This window comes from Hemiscyllium ocellatum, chromosome 10 (assembly GCF_020745735.1).
Source record: "Hemiscyllium ocellatum isolate sHemOce1 chromosome 10, sHemOce1.pat.X.cur, whole genome shotgun sequence".
In the NCBI taxonomy this organism is placed as follows: Eukaryota; Metazoa; Chordata; class Chondrichthyes; order Orectolobiformes; family Hemiscylliidae; genus Hemiscyllium; species Hemiscyllium ocellatum.
In genome coordinates, this window is record NC_083410.1 from 71,113,185 (window position 1) to 71,135,103 (window position 21,919).

The following is a 21,919-nucleotide window of genomic DNA, read 5'->3' on the forward strand; positions in this document are numbered from 1 at the left end:
CACAGGCCCTTTTGTTCTTTGATAGATCCTATTCTTTCCTAGTAACCCTCTTACTTTTAATATACTTATAAAAAGCCTTGATCCTACCTGCCAGAGATATTTTATGCTCCCTCTTTACCCTCCAAATTTCTATTTCAAGCAGCTTCCAATTTTGAAGAATCTCCCATATTTTTAATGTGCTGTGCCTGATGCATGCTTTCTTCTGTTTCTTTATCAAATGCATGATGTCTAGAATTTTGTGGGCTTGCTGCCTTTTCTCTTCACTCATTGAGGAATACAATGGCCCTTGAATTCACTATATTACTTTAAGAGACTCCCACTTTCCGAATGTAAATTTGCCACCAAGTAGCTGCTCCCAGTTTATTTTTGCCAGATCTTGTCTCATGATATTGAAATTGACCATCCCCCAGTTTAATCTTTTAACTCCTGCACTATCCTTATCCCTTTTCGTAACGAGATTGAAGCTTCCAGAGTTATGGTTAATTTCCCAAAAATGCTTGCCCACTGAAACTTCAACCATTTGACCGGCTTCATTCCCTCGGCTTAGATCTAGCACTGTCCCATTTTTAGTAGGATTATCTGTGTATTGGCACAAAAAACTCTCTTGGATACACTTTAAAAATTCCATCTTGTTTAATCCTTTCTCACCAAGGCGCACCCAGTTAATGTTACAGAGTTGAAATCCCCTACAAATGTAACTCTGTTTCTCTCGTACCTCTCTGTGATTTCCCTACATACAGGCTCCTCTATCTCACTTTGATTATTGGGAAGGCTGTTATATAATCCTGGCCAAGTATTCATGCTTTTTCTTATTTTTAAGGTCTACCCCGCTGGTCTCATTTGAAGACCCTTCTATGACATCTTGATTATTTGCTTTCCTGATTACTAACGTACTGTGATTCATGCACAAGGATACCCAGATCTATCTGCATCTCAGAGCTTTGCAACGTCTCGCCAGATAGATATTGTTTTTAATTCTTTCTCTCAAAATAGACAATTTCACACTTCTGCAAATTGTTCTCCATTTGTTTGATCTTTGCCTACTCACATAACCTATCTATATCACCGTGAAGTCTCCTTATGCCCTGTTCACAGTTTGCTTACCTATCTACCTTTGTGTCACCAGCAAACTTAGCTACCATACCTTCAGTCCCAAATCATTTATGTAAGTTGAAACCTCAGCACCAACCCAGGTGGCACACTACTTATCCTGCCAACTTGAAAAAGACATTTATTTCTAATCTCTGCTTCTGCTTAGCTGCAAATCTGTCCAAGCTAATACATTACTCCCTTCACCACGTGCTTTTAATTTCTGCATTAACTTTTGATATGGCACCTTAACAAATGCCTTCTAGAAATCTAAGTATATTGCATCCACTGGTTCCCCCTAAGGACAAGTTATTTCTTCCAATTATTCCAGATGGTGCTTCGCTGGCTGATATCACCCCTTAGTGATTCTAGCTCTAGTTTTCAGGTTACAAACTCCCTCACTAGAGAAAATGGTTTTTCCCTATCTTTCTTCAATCACCTTAAACATGCTTTCATTGCATTCAGCAGTGCTGCCAGTTGCTCATCTGATTGGCCAGCAGATCTTAGACTGGATGTTCACCTTGCAGGGTCCTTAAATGCTTTTGTGCATCTCTGCGTCAGTGTGTAGTAACACCTCTGAACAGGTTGATCAGGTAAAGTCTAAAAACAACAATGACAGATGACCATATTCCCAGTTGAAAACAGTTTGCCTGCTTTGGTGATGAAAATAAAAATTGAAAGATGAAGGCCATAAAAATAATTGTAACTTACATTTCTTGTCTACATGAAATTGATGCTATTTCATTGTTTTGGAATCATATTTTTTGCCCTTAGGTTTTGTACAGCCAGCTGGAGAGCTTGGGAATGGCTGTTAAGAAGACAGTAGTGGAGCGTTTTGTGGAATTTTACAAGACAATGTGGTCATTAAATGGACATAATTTAAGCAAGATCTTCACAGGAAGTCGTGCAAAAGAAGGAAAAACGAAGGTAAAAGAAATAGCATGCACTTATAGTATGTGCAAAACCCTATTTGAAAATATCCAACTGGATGGTGATGCCATGGGATCTTGCTTCACCCAGCTCTTGCCAATGACATCTTTGAGTTCGATGAAAAATGGGTCTTCAACGGAATGACAACTAGCTTCCTATTCCTTACATATTTCCAATGTGTTGATATATTTTCTGTATTTGAATCTGTAGTTGCATATATGAGTTTCTTTAAACGTCTTAAATGGGATCATTCAGGTTTATCCTGTGCTCAGATTCACATTTGAAGTTAAATATGATTTTGTAAATGTTCAAATACACTATAATACTGAGTGCACAAAGAATTATTTTGTCAGCAAATTCAAGACTGTCAGTCTGGCTGTACAGACTGAGCTTGGGAAGACATTAGTGTGTGTGCAGTGTTTTTTCATTACAGCACAAGAAAAAAGAGCCAGAAATCCTACTTCTGCTCAATGTCCAGTGAACCTTAATGCAAACCTTAATAAACCTTATTTATCTAAGGTCAGAACCCACATGACACCAGGTTATAGTCCAACAGGTTTATTTGAAATCACAAGCTTTCGGAGCACTGCTCCTACGTCAGGTGTAGCAAAAATAAGCACACAGGCACAGAATGTATAGGCAGAGAGATCAAAAGATCATGCAAATGGTGTGTGGCAAAATAGTAAGTCCCTGCAGGTGATCAAGTGTTATACGGTGTCAGTAAGGTGTCAACAGCTGAATAGCAAGTGAAGGGATGACCTATGATCTGATTAATTGAAGCAGAGAGATAATTACAAAAATTAAAAATTAAATGATGCAGGAGACAAACCAAATGGCTGGAATAACATGATAGGTATAACAGTCATATACCAAGGGTTTAACTAAAGTAACATGTAATCCAAAATTGTATAAACTAATTAAGGTAGAGAGATCATAACAAGTTATCAAGGTGATGTTGTCAAAACAGGACAGTAAGGAAGCTTTTACAGATACAGAACAGTACGGTGGGGTTATCTGTAGTATGATGTGAACCCAAGATCACAGTTGAGGCCATCTTCATGGGTACAAAGCTTGGCTCAGTGGTTCTGCATTATTGTGTATCTTGAAGGCTGCCTTAGAGGAGGCTTACCCAAAGATCAGAGGCTGAATGTCCTTGATCGCTGAAGAGTTCCCTGACTGGAAGGCAACATTCCTGTCTGGTGATTGTTGCATAGTGTCCATTCATCTGTTGTTGTAGCATTTGCATAGTCGTGCCAAGATAACATGTCTCGGAGCATCCTTGCCTGCAGCGTATGAGATAGACAACATTGGCCGAGTCACATGAGAATCTGCTGTGTATGTGGTGTGTGGGGTGGTGTTCCCACATGTGATGGTAATATGCATGTTGATGAACTGGTATATCCTGCAGAGGTTGCCATGGCAGGGTTGTGTGGTGTTGTTGTTAATATTGCCCTGTGATTATCTCTCTGCCTCAATTAGTCGGATCATAGGTTATTCCTTCACTTGCTATTCAGCTGTTTAGACCTTACTCACACCGTCTGGCACTTTTGAATCACCTTCAGAGACTTGGTATTTAGCCTGTCGACACTCACTCACATCATTTGCATGATCTTTTGATCTCTCTGCCTATAAAGAAGCCTGTGTGCTTCTTATCAGTTCACTTGATGAAGGAGCAGTGCACTGAAAGCTTGTGATTTCAAATAAACCTGTTGGACTATAACCTCGTGCTATGTGACTTCTGACCTTGTCCACCCCAGTGGTGGCACCTCCACACATTTATATGGCCAGTGAAATAGAATTAAACTGCCCTAAAATGTAAAGTCGCTGTAGTCTTATTAGCGTGTTGTGCTGTTCCCTCATTAGAGATTAATGTCTGGTGATATTTTAACCTGAGGTTCAGCACACATTAAGCAAGGAGAGAAGTGTAGATATAACCTCAACTGATGTGGGAATTGAACCCATGCTGTTAATATAACTCTGCATTGCAACCCAATCATCCAGCTAACTGATCCATTTCCTCATATCTGAGTAACCAACTTACATTTGTTATTCTACACTTATATGAAGAAATTAGAAGGGGATGGTAACATCATTGGGGATGTACTATAGGCCCCCAATAAGGCAATGGGAAATAAAGGAACAAATATGCAGGGAGACTGGGGAGAGTTGGAGCAGCAATAGGGTTGTCATAGTAAAGGGTCTTAATTTTTCTAACATGGACTGGGACTGCCAAAGAGGCTTAGATGGGGTGGAATTTGTTAAGTGTGTTCAGGAGAGTTTCCTAAATCCATTTATGGAGAGCCCTACTTGGGAAGGGCAAAACTTAACCTACTGTTGGAGAATAGGCCAGGACATGTGACTAAGGTGACAATGGGGAAGCTCCTTGGGACCAGTGACCATAGTTCTGTTAATTTTTAAAGTAGTTATGGAGAGGGATAAAACTGGTCTGCAAGTTCAAGTTCTAAATTGAGGCAAGGTGAATTTTAATGGAATTAGACAGGATCTTGCAAGGGTTGATTGAAGTAGTTTGTTTGCACGTGGGAGCCCTTTAAAATAAGATAGCTAGAGTTCAAGGTCTATATGTTCATGTGAGGGTGAAAGACAAGGTTGATAGGAATAGGGAACCCTGGATGATGAGAGATGTTGACACTTTGACCAGAAAAAAGAAGAAAGCATGTCTTAGGTACAGGCAGCTGGGATGAAGCGAACCCCTGGAAGTTTATAGGGGATACATGAGTTTATTGAAGAAGGAAATCAGGAGAGTGAAAAGGAGAAGATTAGGAGAAATCAAAGAGGTTCTTGAAGTATATTAAAGGAAAAAGAATAACTAGAGAGAGAATAGGATTTTTCAAGGACCAAAGTAGACATATCTGTGTGGAATTGCAGGAGGTGGGCAAGGTCCTCAATGAATATTTCTCCTCTGTGTTTACTGTGGGGAAAGATAGGAAGACTTGGGAACTTGGAGAAGTGAGTGGTCATATCTTGAAGCCTGTCCATATCACAGTAGAAGAGGAATTGGATATATAAGAATGTATGAAGTTGGATGAATCTTCTGGTCCTGACCACATATATCCAAGAACAGTGCAAGAGGCTAGAGAAGAAATTGTGGGGGCCCTGGATAATGTTTTTGCATCATCAGCCACTGGTGAGATCCCAGAAGACTGGAGGATAATGAATGTTGTGCCCTTATTCAAGAAGGGTTGCAAAGAAAAACCTGGGAACTGTAGACCAGTAAATCTAACATCTGTCGTGGATAAGTTACTTGAGAAGATTCTGAGAGATAAGATATACGTGCATTTGGAAAGACAGGGTTTTGATTAGGAGTAGTCAACATGGCTTTGCGAATGGGAGATCATGTCTCACAAATTTATTAGTGTTCTTCGATGAAGTGACCAGGAAGTTGAAGAGGGCAGGGTGGTACACCTGTTTTATGGATTTCAGTAGGGCCTTTGATAAGGTTCCACATGGTAGGCTGCTCTGGAAGGTTAGATTGCATGGAATCCAGGGTGGTGTTGGCAAATTGGATGCACAATTGGCTTGATGGTAGGAAGTAGAGTATAATAGTGGAAGGATGCTTGTCGAACTGGAGGCTTGTGACTAGTGGAGTGCCTTAGGGGTCGGTGCTGGGCCCCTAGCTGTCTGTTATCTATGTCAATGATTTGGATGACAAGGTACAAGGCATGATTAGTAAGTTTGCAGATGACACTATAATAGGTGGTATTGTGGACAGTGAGGAAGGTTATCAGAAACTGCAGCAGGGTCTTGATCAGCTGGGAAAGTGGGCCAAGAAATGGCAAATGGAGTTTAATATTGATAAGTGTGAGGCCATGCATTTTGGAAAGTTAAGTCAAAGTAGGAGATTCATGGTAAATGGTAGGGCCTTAAGGAGTGTAGTGGAAACGAGGGACCTTGGAGTTGAGGTGCATGGTTCTCTGAAAGTGGAGACACAAGTTGACAGGGCTTTTGGCACACTGGCTTTCATTAGTCAAGACACTGAGTATAGAATTTGGGAAGTTATGTTGCAGTTGTATAGTACATTGATGAGGCTGCACTTGGACTACTGTGTTCAGTTTTGATCATCTTGTTCTTGGAAGGATGGCATTAAACTGGAAAGAGTATAGAAGAAATTTAGAAGGATGTTGCGAGGATTCTGAGTTATAAGGAGAGGTTGGACAAGCTAGGAATATTTCTTTTAGAACATAGGAGACTGAGGGGGGAATCTCCTGAGAGTGTATAAGATCATGAGAGGCATCAATGCATTCGGTCCTCTTCCTGTGCTCTGGGACTCTATGACATGAAGAATTCCACTCCAGTGATTTCAGGAGTACAACCAGCACCCATTAAATCACGTCTGAGAAAATTCACTTCTTCAGAAGAATTGGAGAAATTATTGAAGGAATTCATCAGGCCAGTCGTGGAACTCAGCATTCATGTACTAACATCACTGATTGTCTTGCTTCGCTGACCCTGCTATGCCATGCTGCAGCTTAATTCTGAAGTGAATAAAAACCAACCTCCTTTGGAAAAAAAGGGAAAAACATTAGAATCTTGAAATTTCAAGCAACAGATAGTTGGCCCATTATTGTCAGTGGCAACTCCTTGAGTAGATTGTCCAAGCAGATCTAATTCTCCCAGTTCCCATAGCCTTCCAAATTTTTCCTTTGTAGGCACCTATATTTAACCTATAAATCTTACTTCATTTTGAAAGTTTATATTAAATGTGCTTTCAACAGCTTTTCAGACATTCAAATCTAGATCACAATATGCCTGTGGAATGAACAATCTAACCACCACCCCACCTCCTCTCCCTGGCCACCCTCCATTCTTTTGTCAGATGGTATTGACATCATCTGTTTACTACAAGAATCCCTTTAGATTAAAAGCTGGAGAAATTGGAATTGGAATAAGGAACTGAAAATTCAATTATAATTCCAACAGATAAATAATTTCAGCTGATAAAAGAATGTTTTGATTAAACAAAACAAAGAACTGCAGATGCTGGAGATCTGAAACAAAAACAGAAATTTCTAGTGAACTTCAGGATCTCTGGCAGTATCTGACAGATTTGAAATATTATCTCTACTTGCTTCCCAAGATATACTTTGAATTTCTATTAAGTTAGTTGTTACTCAAACAACAGCCTCTGCCAAAAATTATGTAATCGCTATCGGGTGGTCTTATTGACTACTTTGATTTGAAGGTAAAAAATGAGGTCTGCAGATGCTGGAGATCACAGTTGAAAATGTGTTGCTGGTTAAAGCACAGCAGGTTAGGCAGCATCCAAGGAATAGGAAATTCGATGTTTCGGGCATAAGCCCTTCATCAGGAGGGCTTATGCCCGAAACGTCGAATTTCCTATTCCTTGGATGCTGCCTAACCTGCTGTGCTTTAACCAGCAACACATTTTCTACTTTGATTTGAACACCTTTATATTCATTTTTATTTCATATAATGTTTCCTATGTCCAGAATCACTTTGAGAATAGAAAGAATTTCAGTGGTAGACAGGCTGTTAGATTTGATGATGTTTTCCAGCACACTTTTTATTTCAGATCTCCAGCAACTGCAGTTCATTGTTTTATTTAATGAAAGCTTATAGCATTATAGAATATATATATTAAAATTGGTTCTGATGAGTTATGAGGGGCTAGGTAAGAATATGAATTGAATCCAATTGACTGGACAAAACAAGGGTATAGTGCATGGGTATGTACAACCTTAGGGATCTTTCCTGACCTGGTCAGATTGTAGAACTGCTTGCAGCACTGAATCCGTGTCTTCAGGATCACACTCCTGATTCTGACCTTCTCTGGAATCTCCAGACCACCTTATTAATGATTGCATCAGACTTCATTTTGCCACTGTTAGGGTAATACTGCCCTCCTGCGCTTTATTGCCCCTTTAAGTCCCCCATTAAATAGAACCAGTCTGACTCAAGATTGGGATGCACTCAGACTCTAACCTCAAACCTTTAATGCATTGTTTGAGCTGAGATGTCACCTTTTTTTTTATAAACCCTTAAGTAATCTCAAGAATGTGATTTGAAAGAAGTTCTGGGATTTACATATTAATAAACCAAAAGATGAAAGACTTAACAGCAGTCTAGGTTTGTTCAATAAAGCATATCTGTTGCATGCATGTGATCTTTTGCTATAAATTCTATGTCTTATGATCCTGCACCACCGCTACTTGATGAAGGAGCAGCGCTCTGAAAGCTAGTACTTCCAAAAAAAACCTGTTGGACTATAACCTGGTGTTGTATGATTTTTAACGTTATTGCTCCTAGCAGTGTGTGCAGAGACACATTAGATAATCTGAGAGGAAATTCACATGCTCTAGAGGGGGAAACCTCTACTCCAATATTGCATAGATTTTTCTGCATGAACTTGAGCAGACAGGCACAATGCTTTTCTCAATCAAAAGATGATACTTCCAATCATATAACAAATATTTGTGATAAGATCCTATGAGTTTTGGATTGAGCTAAGGAACTACCACTTAAGTCAAGCTGCTACCTTACTAGCTGAGCAGTGTGAAACTTGAATTAAAATGAAACTGTTGCTATGAATTAATTAAGTGCTTGTTTTTGTTAAGGTAAAAGATGGAGCACGTTCTGTATCCCGAACAATCCAGGCCAATTTCTTTGGAGCTAAACAAGAAGCTATTGATTTGCTCCTCGTGGGGGATTTTTATAGTGAGGATTATGCAGATAAGGCAAGGGTGTTGATGGACAGCAGTGCACTTTTCAGTAAGTAGACGTATTCATGACACATTTGTCACAATGTTTCCTATAATAACCTTTCTGTACCAAGAATTTAAGGTTGTTAAATTTCTGTTATATTTATAAGGTTTATCTTCTCTTCTGATTTCTTCAGTCATGATGGTGTACTGTGGTTTAAAGAGCAATGTATAATACAAAATGACAAATTCCAGTTGTTCTGTTGTCCAACAGCACCTCCTGGGATTTTGGAAGCTATGTGTGAGCGACAGATAGAATACACTAATGTCAAGAGCACTCGCATCAGCATTGGCACATGGAACGTAAATGGTGGTAAACAGTTCAGAAGCAACATGCTGAGTATTGCTGAACTTAGTAGTTGGTTACTTGATGCTTTCAAACAGAACAAAACATCCAAATTCCAGGGTAAGCTGAGGAACATGATTTTTCATGCTTCGCTGAATACATTGTTATTCTGAACTCTTCATCCACAGAGTGGATGATGCATTTCATTTAAGTTGCCAGGTGTAAGTACTCTGCAAACTACTTAATATACTGGAATAATGGTTATGCTATCAGAAATTTCAGTGACTGCATTGAGATAGAGAAAAACCCCATAACGTAGGATTTGCTGGCACAGAATCATATGCTGAAATATCACAAAGACCTGAACAACAAATCAGAATAACTTTATCCCTACAACATTAACAAGAACGAAAATCGATTTAAGACACAGATGATATTATTTTCTGCGTAGTCGTAAATCTCTGGATCTCTCAACTCCAGAAGGCAGTGGTGCCGGGATCATTGAATATTTTTAATGCAGAAGTAGATAGATTTTTGACTAACAAATGAGCCAGTTGTTATGGTTGGGGGCTCCACAATCAGATCAGCCGTGATTTTATTGAATGCTCGAACAGGCTGCAAAGGTGAAATGACTGCTCTTGCTGCTAAATGTTAGATTGTTACCATGCTACAACATATTGAGCTCCAATGCATTTTTAAATGAAGCAAATTTCCATTGGTGATTTCCTAATTTATATAATTTTAGGGAGGTAAGGGCTACTTTGGATAAAAGCAAATTACTGCAGATGCTGGAATCTGAAACCAAAAGAGAAAATGCTGAAAAATCTCAGCAGGTCTGGCAGCATCTGTAAGAAGAAAAAAGAGCTGATGTTTCGAGTCTAACTGATCCTTTGTCAAAGCTAAAAAAAGGGAGAAATAGGGAGGTATTTATACTAGGCTTAGAGAAGGTGAGTCGGCTTCAGTAGCAAAGGTATCAATAAAGAGGTGATAGTGACAGTGCGTAGAGAGATTATAGGGAGGTTAGGAGCTGTGAATGACCAAGGCTAAAGCCGGTGCTATGTGGCAAAATATGTGGGGGATAGGGGGGATGGGTGAAGCAGAGGCAAAATGGAAAACAGGGGAGAAGGGTAGCAAACACCTCCCTATTTCTCCCTTTTTTTTTTAGCTTTGACAAAGGGTCAGTTAGACTCGAAACGTCAGTCTTTTCTCTCCTTACAGATGCTGCCAGACCTGCTGTTATTTTCCAGCATTTTCTCTTTTGGTTAAGGGCTACTTTGAATATCGCCATAATAATTGGAGGGAAAAAGTGAAGTTGCCCATTACTGCAATTTGTTTTAGGAATGTTCCATCACCAGGTTGAAAAGAAGTCACATGTTGGAAATGTGCTCCTAATCTTTGAATTCATAAGTAGCCCATTCATCCCTCTGCAAACCAATAAGGTTATGGGTAAGACCAAATGACTGCAGATGCTGAAATCCGAACTGAAGACAAAATGCTGGAGATCACAGCAGGACAGACAGCATCCATGGAGAGAAAGCAAGCTAATGTTTCGAGCCTAAATGACTTCATCAGAGCTTGCTTTCTCTCCATGGATGATGCCTGACCCGCAGTGATCCCCAGCATGTTTTAATTTTAAGGTCATATCCTGTTTGTACTCCCAATTCTATCTACTGCTGATAACTTTTGATTCCCCGACCTAACAAGAATCTATTCACGTCCATCTTAAAATATTCAGTGACCCTATCTCTACTACTTTGAGGCAGACAGTCTTAAAGTTGCACAAACCTCCAAAAATAAAATTCCTCATTTCTGATCCTAAGATGACACCTAATTTTAAGATGTGCCCCTAATTCTGAACTGACCCACAATGGTAGAAACCCTTTCAACATTCACCTTGTCAAGATCATTGAGGACCTTATAAAATTCAAATTACCCTCTCTCTTTTAAATTCTGGTGAATGGAACTCCAGCCTATTCAATCTTTCATCAAAGGAATACCTGTTCAGTCTCGATATCAATCTAGTAAACCTCTTGTGGATTGCTTTCTTTAAACAAAGAGACCAAAATTGTGCAGACTCATCATGCAGAGGGTGGTACTTATACAGAACAAGTTGCCACAGGAGGTGATGGAGGTGAGTAGAATGTAACATTTAAAAGGCATCTGGATGGGTAGATGAATAGGAGTGATTCAGAGGGATATGGGGCAAATTGGACTGGATCAGTTTAGGAGATCTGGTCGACACAAGAGTTGGACCAAAGGGTCTGTTTCTGTGCAGTAAAACTCTGTGTGTGATATCTCCAATACACTGTATCCTGACGCATTAACATTCTTGATTTTATATTCAAATTTTTATCTATTAAAGGACAGCATTCCATCAGCCGCCTTAATCAACCATGCCCTGGAAACCTAGATGCCTCTGCTCCTTGGAACTTGGCAGTCGTTCATATTTCAGATAATGATCTGCTTTTTGACTCTTCCTGCCGAAGTGAACAACTTCTCATTTTCTCACATCATGCTCCATTTGCCAGATTTTTGCTCACTCATTCAATTTGTCATGTCATGACATACTTTCCTATCTGTCATTGTGCCGCCTGCAAATTTAGCCACCTTGTCTTCAATTCCCTTATCAAATTCACTGATATATATTGTAAAAGGTTGAGAGGCAAGAGCATACTTGTGCGAGCCACCACTCCTCACACCCTGCCAATCTGAAAAAGGTTTATAATCATTCTGTGTTGATTTTCCCTCTATTCTAATATATTTCTCCTAATACTTTGTCCAATAAACTTTTATGTGAGATCTTGTCAAAAGAGTTATGTAATTCCAAGTTACAGTAGATCAATGGGATCCCCTTTTACCGCAGCACGTCACTCTTTCGAAGAATTCCAGTTTCCCTTTCATAAAGCTATGCTGATTCTTTCAAATTATCTTGAGGTTTTCCAAGTGCCCAATTATAACTTTCTCCTTAATGATTGATTTCAATATTTACCATGTGACAGACATGAAGTTAATTGACTTACAGTTCCTGTTTTGACCTTCCTTCCTTGAAGATTAGATTAGATTAGATTCCCTACAGTGTGGAAACAGGCCCTTCAGTCCAACAAGTCCACACCGACCCTCCAAAGAGTAACCCACCCAGACCCATTTCCCTCTGACTGATGCACCTAACACTATGGGCAATTTAGCATGGCAAATTCACCTGACCTGCACATCTTTGGATTGTGGGAGGAAACCCACACAGACAGATTAGATTCCCTACAGTGTGGAAACAGGCCCTTCGGCACAAGAAGTCCACATTGACTCTCCAAAGAGTAACCCACCCAGACCTTTTTCCCTACATTTACTCCTGACTAATGCACCTAACACTATGGACAATTTAGCATGGTCAGTTCACCTAACCTGCACACCTTTTGGAATGTGGGAGAAAACTGGAGCACCTGGAGGAAACCCATGCAGACACCGAGAGAATGTGCAAACTCCACACAGACAGTCCCCTGAGGCTGGAATTGAACCCGGGTCTCTGGCACTGTGAGGCAGCAGTGCTAACCACTGAGCCACTATGAGGGATTGTATTTGTTACTTAATGGGATCCAAGACACTTTAGAAAACTAGCAGCAGCACATCTATTACCTCTTACTAGCAACCTCTTTTAAGACCCTAAGCTAAGGACCTGGAGACTTACCAACCTGCACTCCATCAATTACCATCCCAAAGCCATAGTACTGTATATACTTGAGTAACAGTCGTTTTTATGTAAAAGTCGATCCCCTATATTTGGCCAAATAACCTGAGATTTTTTCATCTGTTTCATCTAAACGTCAACCCTTGTTCTTCACAGATAACAGATTTACGAGTCAGTGAGCTGGCCATCACGTCGTGCTCTAGCCTTCCAGTCTACTGGTTGTTCTGCCCCGCTCCCAGTCTTACAGTCTGCTGGCTGTTGCATTCCGCTCAGAGTTTTCAGAATGACCATAATCTGTTTTTTTTCTTTATTCGTTTAGAGATCAATTTGGCTCTGCTAATGATACGGTATGAATTTTGATGGTCATGAATTTCAGTCCCTCCAAAATAGTATTCATGTTACAGTCGACCCCATAAATTTAACCTTAAAAAGTTGTCAAAAAATTAGACTATTATTCGAGTATATACGATAATTACAATATTACCAAGTTCCTCTCTTCCTTCAGCCTCCTGATTTACAGTTATTACTGGAATATTTTTGCAATTAAACATTACTAAAAGGGAGTAGAAATTGAAGCTTTTTGTCTTTTACTTGAACAAGAATGCATGAAACAAATTTGGATTTTGCATACAATGAGAGAGGGTGCTGATTGGTTGGGTCAGTCATTGGCATGGCAATCTAGCAAGACACTTAACAGTCAATCCTAATTCTCAGACCAGGCAAGTTGATATTGATTGCTTGGAAAAATGCCATGACAATGCAGCAGAGTCTAGCTGTCACCATGACCCTCCTTTTGCCTACATCAAACAGTCCTGAGTATTGCTGCATGTAGCTTTACACTACGAGTCTATTTGATGATCTTAATTTTGTTTTGACTGCAATCCTTAGCACAGTGCAGATCATTTAATTATGGTTTCTAATAGTAGAATTTAATAATGCATATACATTTGAGGGTTGTAAACATGGGCTGGTTAGAACAAAGAACAGTATAGCACAGGAACAGGCCCTTTGACCTTCCAAGCCTGTGCGGACACATTTTGCCCTTCCATACTAAAACTGTCTTCACATACAGGATTCATATCTTTCCATATTTGTCCAGGCGCATCTTGAATGTTGCTATAGTATTTGCTTCCACCACCACCTCTGGCAGTGTGTTCCAGGCACTCACCACCCTTTGTGTGAAATACTTGCTTCTCACATCTCTTTTAAACTTCTCCCTCTGCACCTTGAACCTGTCTCCCCTAGTAATTGACCCCTCCAGCTGGGGGAAAAAAACTCATATTTTCCATCTTATCCATGCCATTCACAATCTTATAAATTTCTATTAGGTCACCCCTTAACCTCCTCCAAAACAAACCTAATCTATCCAACCTATCTTCATAGCTAAAATCTCCCATAACAAGCAACAACCTTTTCTGCACCCTTCCAAAGCATCCTTCTGGTAGTGTAGTGACCAGAACTGTACTCAATATTCCAAGAATGACCTAACTAAAGTTTGATAAAACTTCAACATGACTTTTCTGTCCTCATACTCAAATGCCATAGGCCATTTTTACTACCTTATCCACCTGTGCTTCAGTGCTCTGTGGACCTGCACACGCATATCCCTCTGCATATCAATTCTCATAAAGATCCTGCCATTCACTGTATAATTTCCATATAAGGATGTACAGCACAGAAACAGACCCTTCAGTCCAACTTCTCCATGCCAACCCAATCTAGTTCCACCTACCAGCACCTGGCCCATAACTCTCCAAACCCTTCCAATTCATATACCCATCCAAATGCCTTTTAAATGTTGTAGTTGTACCAGCCTCCATCACTTCCTCTGGCAGCTCATTCCATACATTTACCACCCTCTGCATGAAAAGGTTGCCCTTTAGGTCTCTTTTATATCTTTCCACTCTCACCCTAAATCTATGCCCTCTAGTTCTGGACTCCACCACCCCAGGGAAGAGACTTTGTCTATTTATCCTATCTATTCCCCTCTATAAGGTCACCCCTCAGCCTCCGATGCTGCAGGGAAAACAGCCCCAGCCTATTCAATCTCTCCCTATAGCTGAAATCCTCCAACCCTGGTAACATCCTTGTAAATCTTTTATGAATATTTTCAAGTTTCACAACATCCTTCCGATAGGAAGGAGATCAGAATTGCATGCAATATTCCAACAGTGGTCTAACCAATGTCCTGTACAGCCACAACATGACCACCCATCTCCTGTATTCAATACTCTGACCAATAAAGAAAAGCATACCAAAACCTTCTTCACTATCCTATCTACCTGCGACTCTACCTTCAAGGAACTATGAAACTGAACTCCAAGGTCTCTTTGTTCAGCAACACTGCCTAGGACCTTACCATTAAGTGTATAGGTCCTGCTAAGATTTGCTTTCCCAAAATGCAATACCTCACATTTATCTAAATTAAACTCCATCTGCCACTTCTCAGCCTATTGGCCCATCTGATCAAGATCCTGTTTTAATCTGAGATACTTGACCTTCCAAAAAGCATCACCTCACATTTGTTCAGATTAAGCTCCATCTGCCATTTCTCTGCCCATGCCTCCAACTATATCCTCTAACAATCCTCCTCACTATCTGCAACTCCATCAATCTTTGTATTATCCGCATTAGACCAGCCATATTTTTTCCCAAATCATTTATGTAGACCACGAACAGCAGAGTTCCCAGCACTGATCCCTGTGGAACAGCACAAGTCACAGTCTTCCATTCCGAAAAGCATCCTTCCACCCCAAATCTGTCTCCCATGGCTAAGCTGTTCTGTATCCATCTTGGCAGCTCACCTTGAAACCATGTGACTTCACCTTTTGTACCAGTCTGCCATGTGCGGCTTTGTCAAAAGCTTTACTGAGGTCCGTATAGATAACATCAATCCCTTTTCCCTCATCAATCTTCTTCGTCACCTTCTCAAAAAACTCGATCAAGTTCGTGAGGCGCAACCTCCCCGACACAAAATCATGCTGTCTATTGGTAATAAGTCAATTTATTTCTAAATTCTTATAGATCTTGTCCCTGAGAATTCTTTCCAATAATTTCCCCACCACTGAGGTGAGGCTCGCAGGCCTATAACTTCCTGCATTATCCCTGCAACTTCATGCATTATCCCTGCTACCTTTCTTAAATCATGGGACAACATTGGATATTCTCTGGTCCTCTGGCACCTCATGGTGGCCAAAGAGGATTCAAAGAGGATTCAAAGAGATCTGTCAATATTCTAGCAATTTGTTCCCTGCCTACCTCAATATTCTGGGATAGGTCCTATCAGGACCCAGGGATATATCTACCTTAATAGTTTTTAAGATGTACAACACATCTTCCTTTTTAATAGCAACTTGCCTCAGAAATTTGTCACTCCCTTCCCTGAGATCATCCTTCACCAATTTCTTTTCTTTGGTGAATGCCAACACAAAGTATTTATTTTGGACCTTCCCTACCTCTTCTGGCTCTACACACATATTCCCTCCGTTATCCTTGAGTGGGTCAACCCTTTATCTTGGTACCCTCTTGTTTTTTTATATGTGTTGAAGAAGTCATGGGATTCTTCTTGATTTTGTTTCCTAATGACTTTTCACCCTTTGAATTCTTTGTTTAGTTTCTTTTTTACCTACCAATAACTCAAAGGCTTCGTTAGTGCCCTTTCTCCTCGATCTTATATATGTGCTTCCTTTTTCTTTTTAACCAAGATCATGCATCTGTAGTCATCCAAGGTTCACATAAGTTGTCATATACCTATCTTTCATTCTCGCAGGAATATGCTGCATCTGAACTCTTAACTGCCTTTTGAAATACTCCCATATTTCCGATGTTTACCCTCAACAGCCACCTCCAGTTAACATTCTCCAGATCCTGCCTAATATTGTTATAGTTTGCCTTCCCCTAACTTAACACCTCCATCCATGGACTGCTGTAATCCCTATCCACAAATATCTTAAAACTCTCAGTATTATGGTCATTACTCCTGAAATGCTCCCCCACTGAAACTTCACTCACCTGGCCGGGCTCTTTTCCCAAACCTAGTATAACCCCTTCCCCGGTGGACTGTTTACATATTGTTTAAAGAATCCCTCCTGAATGGTCCTTGCAAATTCTTCCACAACCAAGTCCCTCACATGAAGTGAGTCCAGTCAATATAGGAGAAGTTAAAATCACCCACCACAACAACCATGCTGTTTGTACACTTTATGAGCATCTGTCTATATATTCTCCCCTCTATCTCCCACTGGCTGTTGGGACGCCTGTAGTGTACCCCTAGCATTGTGATTTCACCTTTCCTATTCCTGAGTCCTACCTAGATTTGCTTCACTGCACTAGTTATCTGATGTATCCTCCCTCAGTACAGCTGTGAGATACTCCTTTACCGGTAATGCAACTCCCCCACCCTTTTTACATCACCTTCCATCACACCTGAAACATTTAAATCCTGGGACATTCAGCTGCCAGTCTTGTCTCTCTTTCAGCCAATTCATGATCATGGTTGATCATAAATGTCATGCTAATTGGTGTGTGTGGTAATCAGAACATAGTGTTTGATATGGTTCACCAGTCATTGGCTGCGTCATTGAATTTTTCAAGCTTGGGTTAGAAAGAGTTTTAGTAGAAAAAGGAGTCTCGGAGTATGCAAGTCAAATAGGAAAGTGCAACTGAAACCATAACCAGAGTAGACTGATCTGAGTGAATTGGGGAGCAGGCTTGAAGTGCTGATTGACCTACTCTTGCTCCAAAGTCCTATGTTCCTTTGTAAACAAGTCAAAGCAGGAAAGTTTCTCATCCATCTCCTGCCTGATTTAAATGTTCTCCTGCCATCAATTCTGGGTGAGGGAATTAAATTCCTTCCAACGAGTGATTTTATTTCTACATCATCTGTCAAACTTTGATCATTTTTTCTCTTTGCATAGATAATGAGAGCTGCCCACCAGATATCTTTGCTATTGGCTTTCAGGAAATGGTGGAACTTAATGCAGGGAACATTGTTAATGCTAGGTGAGCAAGTGTCCCCTCTTATTTTGGTTTCAGTTGACCATATTTCAAAGGTTTGTTTGAGGTTTCTTTGTTGTCCTCTTGGTAGCATATTTGATATAAATCATAATTGTTTTGAATTGGAACTAATTAATGGGCACAGCATTACTTCATTGCAATTATAATACAAGATTTATGAATGTATTCAGTAAGCTAATGGTGCCATTGTTATTGGTGGTAATTTGTCTCAATTTACTGTTGGAAAATTAACAGAAGTCCCAATGCTGGAAATCTAAAATTAAAGATCTACAATGAATACTTTATGTCAAATTAGATTTTCACACAATAGAGTTTTCTATTTATCTTAATACCTTAGATATTATTGGCTGATCTAGCAAGTTTATTAATATATTTATAAATCACTGAAAACTTTTTTCCATTTCAGCACAACTAACAAGAAAATGTGGGCAGAACAGCTTCAAAAAGCAATATCTGGACAACATAAATACATCCTGCTGTCATCAGGCCAACTTGTTGGTGTCTGTCTGTATATCTTTGTCCGACTCCATCACGTACCCTACATTCGGTTAGTAACTGGTACTTACAACTAAATTTGAACTTGTTAAATTGAAGTTAGATTTCATAAAGTAAAACATCACTATTTTAAATTTTTTAAATGATTTCAATCACTTTCTATGCCTTCATGCTTTGCTGACATTCCTAAACCTTTCCTTCTATTTAAACTAACATTCATTTCTAAAACTACCTCTTCATTTTACTATCGTTCATGGCCATTCTGCTTCTACCCTTCCAACTTTTAGATTAAGACATTTATGCATGTATCTGTATATCACTCTGTTTCACTTTTGAGCCATTTCATTTTGCATTTGTCCCTAGGAAAACCGATTTTCCCTGAGTCATTTACAGGCCCTTTCAAACTCCTACATATGAGCCTATGACGTTTTATTCACTGCAATACATCAGCTGTCAATTTACTGAACTACTTTCCCACCTCCACATTCACATTTGTTTCTCGCAAAATCTCAATTTGCAGTTGTCCCGGTTGTTTTCCCCTGATGTTCACTTTTTAAATCTAAGGCATGAAAATTTGAACATATTTGCCGGACAAATAATTTAGCAATCTGTCACTTGATCTGAATGGATTCTGGCAGAAACCTCTGCTGGTGGAGTGTTGAGTTTGAAGGTCGGGGATGGAACTTAATTAGGTGAGATGGTAGTATACTGTACCCTGCCACCTTAACCAGAAATAAATTCTGGGCATTAAAGTGCCTGAGGACAAATTGGATTTCATGTGTGGTCAGGGTGTCACTATGGATTATGCAGCAGGGATTGACTACATAATGTAATCAACATAAATGTAAATGTGGATTTATTTACATTTTAGAAGAGCTATTTTATGATTGGGGTCTCAACTGGCTGTTATAAGGGGAGACATTTGAATTTTTAAAGGTGGAATATAATATTTTATTTTAATTAGAATCATTCCTGTTCTACGTAGATCCCAATCTGGTGAATTCTGAACTCACATTCATTTCTGAGGTAGTTTAACATTCAGGACACAAAAGGACATCCTCTTGCTTGGTTATCCAGACCTGGATCTTGAGATTGAATTAGGGCAGTAAATGTTGAAAATGTATTTAACAGCTTTTGTGATCAGTTGCCTAATGTGGCAAGCTAGGTTTTCAGTTGCCAGTAGAGATGGGCAGTTGCAGATCAGATTCCTGAAAGATATTGATGTCCTTATCATTGTGGACCCAGTATCTCTGGAACATGATGCAGTTTTCAAAAGGAGGGCAGAGAGTTAATAGAATCCCTACAAAGGGGAAGCAGGCTATTTGGCCCATCAAGTCCGCACTGACCCTCCAAACAGCATCCCACTATTGATAGACTTCCTTAAGTCCAAGGACCATCACTTAGACGGTCTTGATCATTAAGGTGCCTTCAGACCAGCCAGCCAGATTCATGAAGGCAATCACATGTTGCATGTCCATCTGGTCTGTTGGTCATATGAAGCACATCTTGCACTTGGTTTTCTGGGCAACTGTCATGATTCCAAAACAGTGTAATATTTCAAGGTGCCTGGCCTCTTCAGACCAATGTCCAGACTCCATGGGTAGTTGATGGGATTTAAGGGCGATCCCTTTAGGTGCCAGCTGACTCTGGAATGGATGCAGACATACTGAAATCAAACATCTCTGCTAATACACGGCACGGTGGCACAGTGGTTAGCACTGCTGCCTCACAGCGCCAGGGACCTGGGTTCAATTCCCACCTCAGGCGACTGACTGTGTGGAGTTTGCACGTTCTCCCCGTGTCTGCGTGGGTTTCCTCCGGGTGCTCCGGTTTCCTCCCACAGTCACAAAGATGTGCAGGCCAGGTGAATTGGCTATGCTAAATTGCCTGTAGTGTTAGGTAAGGGGTATATGTAGGGGTATGGGTGGGTTGCGCTTCGGCGGGTCGGTGTGGACTTGTTGGGCCGAAGGGCCTGTTTCCACACTGTAAGTAATCTAATCTAATCTACATACCGATATTGAACAAACCATTGGTACCTTGATGACCACTATTTTGGTCAAGTGGTGCCCTCCAGTAAAGTCAGCCAAGGTATTGGCAAAAGTGGGGTGGCACGGTGGCTCAGTGGTTAGCACTGCTGCCTCACAGCGCCATGACCTGGGTTCGATTCTGGCCTCGGGTGACTGTGCGGAGTTTGCATATTCTCCCCGTATCTGCATGGGTTTCCTCCGGGTGGTCCAGTTGCCCATAGCGTTCAGGGATGTATAGGCTAGGTGCATTAGTCATGGGTAAATGTCAAGTAATAGGCTAGGGGAATGGATCTGGATGGGTTACACTTCAGAGGGTTGGTGTGGACTTGTTGGGCCAAATGGCCTGTTTCCACATTATAGGGATTCTATGGTATCTCATGTTGAGGTTAGTTGCTCTGTGTTGTACAAAACTGTAGAAAGGATACTGAAGCAGGTTGAAAAGAAGGACCCGGAATGGCACCCTCTCTCGAAAGATGGAAGGAAAACAGAAGAGTGGGATAAAAATAGATCTATTGAGGAGTCTGGTGCCCAGTCATGACGGAGAGAGACCACTGACATCATCTCAGGCCTCAGATATTGTTAGGCTGGTATAGCCACAAAAGCCACACTATTCAATAAATCCTTACTTGTACAGCATTCAGCTCTATTACAGGAGACTGAGTAACATGCTTTCCATCAAACAAAGAAGTTATCCAGTAAGTGCAATCATCTAGATAGTCTCAGTGACACCCAAATACATTGATAATGGGGTGTCTAACACTGTCGATTGCCCCATATCATAAGGCATTTGGTATGCTTTCTTTTATTGGTCAGAGTATTGAGTACAGGAGTTGGGAGGTCATGTTGCGGCTGTACAAAACTTTGATTAGGCCACTGTTGGAATATTGCGTGCAATTCTGGTCTCCTTCCTTTCAGAAAGATGTTGTGAAACTTGAAAGGGTTCAGAAAAGATTTACAAGGATGTTGCCAGGGTTGGAGGATTTGAGTTAGAGGGAGAGGCTGAATAGGCTGGGGCTGTTTTCCCTGGAGTGTTGGAGGCTGAGGGGTGACCTTATAGAAGTTTACAAAATTATAAGGGGCATGGATCGGGTAAATAGGCAAAGTCTTTTCCCTGGGGTGGGGGAGTCCAGAACTAGAGGGCATAGGTTTAGGTTGAGAGGGAAAGATATAAAAGAGCCCTAAGTGGCAACTTTTTCACACAGAGGGTGGTACGTGTATGGAATTAGCTGCCAGAGGAAGTAGTGAAGGCTGGTACAATTGCAACATTTAAGAGGTATTTGGATGGGTGTATGAATAGGAAGGGTTTGGAAGGATATGGGCTGGGTACTAGCAGGTGGGTCTAGATTGTGTTGGGATATCTGGTCGGCATGGACGGGTTGGACCAAAGGGTCTGTTTCCATGCTGTGCATCTCGATGACTCTAAACCAAGCACTGATTCCAACATCCAAGCCAGCACCATTTCAACTTCGATTTGAGATTTATTAACACAGATATTCATTCATAATCATCAGCTATTATTATTTCAAAAGAAATGAATGATGAAATAAACACACAACTTCACTGAGGTAACCCATTCTGTGTATCTAACTATGTGATCTTGTACATTCACTCCCACTTCTACAAGGTGTTCACTTGTTATGTGGTACTTACCTGTAAT

The 21,919-nt window shown here is 40.5% G+C and overlaps 1 protein-coding gene across 3 annotated transcripts in view; it reads left to right on the plus strand.

The window, feature by feature from the left end:
* LOC132819805 (synaptojanin-2-like) overlaps positions 1-21,919 on the plus strand; it is a 207,559-nt gene that overhangs the window by 113,023 nt on the left and 72,617 nt on the right. For all 3 annotated transcript variants that reach the window (XM_060831596.1, XM_060831597.1, XM_060831598.1), the window contains 5 exons: positions 1,864-2,016; positions 8,613-8,766; positions 8,971-9,162; positions 17,641-17,725; positions 18,147-18,287. In XM_060831596.1, coding sequence (XP_060687579.1) covers positions 1,864-2,016; positions 8,613-8,766; positions 8,971-9,162; positions 17,641-17,725; positions 18,147-18,287 — 725 coding nt within the window. The remainder of the gene's footprint in view (positions 1-1,863; positions 2,017-8,612; positions 8,767-8,970; positions 9,163-17,640; positions 17,726-18,146; positions 18,288-21,919) is intronic.